The following is a 6,000-nucleotide window of genomic DNA, read 5'->3' on the forward strand; positions in this document are numbered from 1 at the left end:
ACTGAACATATCAGAATATAATGAACAGGTGCTGGCATGGACCATGCGCCCAACCCCTCTGAACCTCCTCAGCCATCCAGCCTGATCATAGCCCATCTCAGCTTTCTTGCCCACTTCCCAAATTCCTTCGATAGCTATCACATTCTTCAATATGTTCAACGATGGAGCAGCCACAATTTTTTGAGATAGAGAATTTGAAGATTCACAATTCTGAGTGAAGAATTTTTCCTCATTTCAATCCCAAGGGATCAACTCCTAAACTGAAGCCGTGTTCCAGATTTCTGAACCTAGGGGAAGCAACCTCTCAGTGTTTACTGCACCAAGTCTCTTCAGAATCATATATGCTTCAATGAGGTTGCCTTTCATTCTTCTAAACTCCAGAATACAGCCCAAATTTAAGGCAGGAACACGATACTGATTAAGGATGATCAGCCATGCTCATATTGAATGGTGGTGCAGGCTCGAAGGGCAGAATGGCCTACTCCTGCACCTATTGTCTATTTACCCAGTCTCAGTCTCAGGGCAATCCTATTATCCTATTAGGTTAATCTAAGGAACACTATCTGATAGCTGTGTGAATACACATCCCAACAAGTTTCCTTCAACAGAGAGCAGGAAATTTAGTTTCCTTTTTCCAGTCTGAACATTCAAGCTAATTGTTAATCATCTTGAAATCACCACAGAATCAAAACTTTGATTTTTTTTTTAGTTTGATCAATAGCACATTACGTAATGAATTTACACAAACAACAATTTGCATGCATATGACACTTGTAATGCAATAAAACCTCCTAAGGTGTTTCAGAGGAGCATTATCAAACAAAATTTTACAGCAAATTGCATAAGTAAATATCAAGACAAATAGTTTATTCAAGAAGACAGGATTTAAGCAGAGTCTTTAATGAGGAAATGGAGCTAACAAGTCCTAGGTGATTAGGAATGGGATTCGATAGTTTAAGCCTCAGCAACTGATGACAGGGCTTCCCGTGGTGGAGAAATTAAGTAAAAGCAAAACACTGGGGATGTTGGAGATCTAAAATAAAGCAGGAAGTGCTGGAGAAACTCAGGAGGACTAGCAGCATCTATGCTCCATTCCTGAATAATGAAGTTCTGAAGAAGTATCATATCAGTCTCCACAGAAGCTACCAGGCCAGCTGAATTTCTCCAGCACTTTCTGTTAGTATTAATGGACAAATTGAGATCAGGGATGGTAAAAGGTCCAGAATTCAAATAGTGTGGATTATCTTCAGTTGTAGGACCGGAGGAGGTTACAGCGTGCAGAACAGTCAAGCTGTGCAGGTTGGGGAGTGCAGGGTGTAAGAGAGAGGCAGGACAGTTTTTGAGGGTGGAAATTAAGCTGGAAAAGATTTAGCATTTTTATATTTTGCTTCTGAATTGTTTTGATGATTTTTAAATACATAGGACAAATAGTTTTAACTTGCGTCACAGAAAATTCAGTTAATAGGAAGATGCTGCTCACAGCAGCCTTGTCTGTTTTCCTTTTTGTGGCTAAGTGCCCAGCCTCTCCTTGGCATCTCTCAGCGGAAGTGGCTGAGAGTACCAACTGAATCAGGAACTTTTGCCTGTGGTAGAATTTATGCAAATATTCAATCATTTCATCATAGCAAAGAGCTGAAGCATCATTCCCCATTGGAGCAGTTGTCAGAGGCAGGAGATTATTATATCTGCACAGCCAGAATGACAGCGCTACTCATTCTCCCTCCTCAGCTGTTCTTGGAGAGACACAGTGGGTGGCTGTGGGGTTAGATTGCCAGTTGACCTCCAAATCCCAACCATGGCTAGTGCCAGTTTAAGTGCCTGGAGCCTGTCTCTCAGTCAAAGACTGAGCAAGGGGTTGAAGAAGTGGGGGCATAATTCATAGTAGTGTAGAGACCCTCACTGCTCAACTTGGTGCATGAACAGCCACAGACCACCCTCTACTGAGTTTCCCCCACACAGTGATGGTGTTGCTGCATGACCTATATTTTTAGTTTCTTAGAAAGGTTAGTGAGAGGATACCTGCATTTCAAATCAATCGTTCCCTTTATTTCATCATGTTGCAGCCTGTTGTTTCTTCCAAGCCAGCTTTCCCTTCCAGCTTTGAATGTTTAACTGCCATTCTTAAGTGAAGGGACAAGCCACTCACCAAAGCAATTAAAATAGTTTTGTTTTTTTGTGAAAATCAGCAACGATGAGTGCTTTTACTAGGGGACATAAAAATAATCCAGACCTTTGTTTTCTGCACCCAAAGAGAAAATCCTACCCCTTGTATTAGAATTCCAGTGTGTTGAAACCCACAATATTTTTGAGTTCATTTTGAACATAATTTATAATCAGTCACTTACTTCCACAGGATCTTACATCCCTCCTTTTCCTTGAAATGCTCCTGAGATCATAGATCTTCTCATTCAGTCCAGTTAACTGCTCTTTTATTTGGGATTTGGCATTATAGCTATTTTTCAAATTTTCGGACAGATCTTCCTATGGACAATTATAAACAAAATGTGTCTTGAAACATTTTTCCCATTGTTTTCTCATCTCCCCAGAAGCTCTGATTCTTAAAGTGTTGTTGAACAGATCATGGCATTTCTCTAAAGCCTTATCCCATCAGCCATTCTACATGTGGTAAATTGATACTAACTGAATGCCAACACACTAATCTACAATGGGAGTCCCGGAGCTGCTCCTGATCTGGTCAATGCCTAACATTTGCATTTACCAAAGAGTCACAATGAAAAACAGATCAAGGAAACATGCATGCATCTTCCATTGCAGTTTTGGGTTGCAGAGGCCAATTGTAGCCCAAATTATTAATTCTGCACATCAAATGTGACTCAGTTTCACAATGGCATTACATTGAATTCATAGAATGCCTACAGTGGGGAAGCAGACCATTTGTTCCATCGAGTTCACACCAACCCTCCAAAGAGAATCCCACCCAGACCCAGTCTTATCCCTTGATCTGTATTTCCTAAAGCTAATCCACCTAACCTGCACATTACTGGACACTATTGACAATTTGGTATGGCTAATCCATTGAACCTGCTCATCTTTGGACTGTGAGAGGAAACTAGAGCACCTGGAGGAAATCCACACGGACATGGGGAGAATATACAAACACCACCAGACAGTCACCCAAGGATGGAATCAAACCCAGGTGCTTGGCGCTGTGAGGCAACAGTGCAAACCACTGAACCACCATGTCACCCTAAATCTTAACTACGTAAAAACAAGACTTGGGAGGGGAGGGATGTTCTGAAGAATGCATTTAATTTTCTCTTTTTCACCTTTTCCCACACCTCGCGATGTTCTTTGTCAGAAGGAATGACGATGTGCTGATTATAATAGCATCGAATGCTCTCCAGAACAGGCTTCCAGCCCTCTGCCAATGCTCCTTTTCAGTTCTATGCTAAAGGTTGCACAAAAATGACAGGCTCACTGTTTCCTCTCGTCATCTGGAGAGATTCCTCAATTAGTACAAAGAGAAATCTTTACTCAGCATGGTGCAAACCTTTCTTGGGCTATCTTATTACTCCATAAATATATTAATGCTGCCATGTTTTTAGGTGACAGGATAGTTGGAGCATTGATATTGATCTCTTGAATTTTGATTCCACTCTTGTCTACAATAATGGAACAAAATAGTCTTTTTTTATTGATTCATGGGATTCAGGTGCTGACTGGGCCAATACTTATCACCATCCCTAATTGCTCTGGAGAAGTTGGTGTTCACTGCCTTCTTGAGCTGTTTGAGTCCATTTTGTATAAGTACCTCCTCAGGGCTGTTAGGGAGACAGTTCCAGGACATTGATTCAGTGACACTGAAGGAACAGTGACATATTTTTCAAGTCAGGATGGAAAGTAGCTTGGAGGAGAGCTTGCAGGTGACTGTTCTTTTCTTTCCAGGTGGGAGTACCATAGTTTGGAAGCTGCTGCCTGGGGAGTCTGGGTGAATTTTTGCTGTGCATCTTGTAGATAGTACACATCCCTACTACTGAGCATCAATGGTAGAAGGAAAGAATGTTTGTGGATGTGATACCAGTCAAACGGGCTGCTTTGTCTTGTATTCTGTCAGCATCTTGAGTTTTGTTGATGCTGCATTCATCCAGGCAACGGGGAGTATTCCATCCTGGCTCATGCCTTGTAGATGATGTACAGGCTTTGCAGAGTCAGGAGGTGACTTATTGGCTGCATGAGTCCTCATCTCTGACCTGCTGTTGTAGCCAATGTATTGAAATAGCTCGTCCAATTGTGTTTCTGGCCACTGGTAACTCCCAGTATGTTGATAGTGGGATATTAAGTGATGGTCATACCATTGAATGGCAATGGGTAGATCATCTGTTGTTGGAGATGGTCATTCCCTGGCACTTGCTTGGTGTGACTGTTATTTGCTAATTGTCAGCCTAAACTTGGATATTATCCAAGTGTTGCCATATTCAGGTGTAGATTGCTTCAGTATCTGAGGAATCATGAATAGTACAAGTATAATATTGCCATCAGCGAATGCCCTTACTTCTGACATTATGATGTTGGGAAGGTCATCGCTCAGGTAGCTCACTGGACCTAGGATCTTATCTATACTCAAAAGTTTCAATTCACTTCCTTATGCTTTGCATCCATGATATATATACACTAAATATTTGGACTAAATTGGCAGATGCTCTCATAAATTGATGCAATCTTGAAGGGTGTTCTTCTGACATTTGCTGCAAATGTGTTGCTGGTCAAAGCACAGCAGGCCAGGCAGCATCTCAGGAATAGTTCTTCTGACATTGGTGAGCCTTTAAGCGATTTTGCACAAAATTACAAGCCCACCAGTTCTCGCACCCACTTAACTATACTCCACATGCCCTGCTTTCTGTAATGATTTAATTGTGTTCTGTTACCTCCTCCGTCACCTTTCATTAGTGACATTTGCAACATGTCTTGCTTTTTCCAGAACTGATGACACCCCTATCTGTGGCAGACAGTTCTCACCACGATGTCCAACTCATTTCCTGTACCTCTGCTGTTAGCCCTTCCTCTCCCTCCCAAAACCATGATAAGCTTCCTCGTGTCCTTATGTTTTACCCCACCAGTCTTCACTTTTCAAACTATCAGCCTCTGACTTTTCAGCCACCTACAGCAATGACATCATCACCAAAAACATCTTACCCTCCTCTGTCTGCTTTCTGAAGGAACTATCCCCTCTGCAACACCTTCTCTATTACTGCAAATGAAAACAATCTGACAAATGCAGGCGGAATGTTTCCTTACCATTTCTTGTTCATGTTCCACTGAATCATCCTCAAGATTTACCCTTGTCCTCTTGCTAAAAACATGAAGTTGTTTGTGGACTTTTGCCAGTTCACTCCGTAGGTCTCTTATTTGCTGCAGTAAAATAACCAGCAGAGACAAGCAGCATAACACAGCAAAGAAGAGAACGATAACAGTTCCAATCAGACCTCTCGAGGTAGATTTAGTCTTTGTATCTGGTAATTTAATCCAACATTTGGCTTGCATAGCTACTTAAATAAATAATGATTTTAGTCCAAGTCACTCAGATACAATTCTTTTACTCAACAGAGGAAGTTCACATGCCAGAGACGCTATTTTGAAATGGCAACAGGAAATTGCATGGCTGTATAAATATTTGCATATTTACGTTTCTTTGTTAAAAGGGCATTGTCGCCTTTAATTTCTAGTACTAAATCAAACATAGGCAATCAATCAATAATGAATCTGTTACTTAACAATAAGCCTGCACCAGAAAATTTTCTTTCGTTTGTTTTAAATAGAAGTAAATTTTCAAATTTCTAAACCTCCCTTTCAATGCCATTCCTTCAGAGTTAATGTACAGTATATAGCAAAGAAGCTTTGATTCCTTGTCAACTACTTCATAGATTGCAAAGTACTTTTCGAAAAGAAAATGACATTACACTTTCAGAAGTGGTGATCATAAAGTTTTGAAAGTTTATTCTCAGGATTTGGATGTTGTTGACAAATATTGTCCATTCATAG

At 40.8% G+C, this 6,000-nt stretch overlaps 1 protein-coding gene across 1 annotated transcript in view; it reads right to left on the reverse strand.

The window, feature by feature from the left end:
- LOC132820127 (tumor necrosis factor ligand superfamily member 13B-like) overlaps positions 1-5,562 on the reverse strand; it is a 41,691-nt gene extending 36,129 nt beyond the window's left edge. Inside the window, exons 1-2 of the mRNA XM_060832060.1 lie at positions 5,257-5,562; positions 2,346-2,481 (exon numbers count right to left, since the gene is read on the reverse strand). Coding sequence (XP_060688043.1) covers positions 2,346-2,481; positions 5,257-5,502 — 382 coding nt within the window. The 5' untranslated portion in view covers positions 5,503-5,562. The remainder of the gene's footprint in view (positions 1-2,345; positions 2,482-5,256) is intronic.
- Positions 5,563-6,000: the final 438 nt, after the last annotated feature.

This window comes from Hemiscyllium ocellatum, chromosome 11 (assembly GCF_020745735.1).
Source record: "Hemiscyllium ocellatum isolate sHemOce1 chromosome 11, sHemOce1.pat.X.cur, whole genome shotgun sequence".
NCBI classification, from domain to species: Eukaryota; Metazoa; Chordata; class Chondrichthyes; order Orectolobiformes; family Hemiscylliidae; genus Hemiscyllium; species Hemiscyllium ocellatum.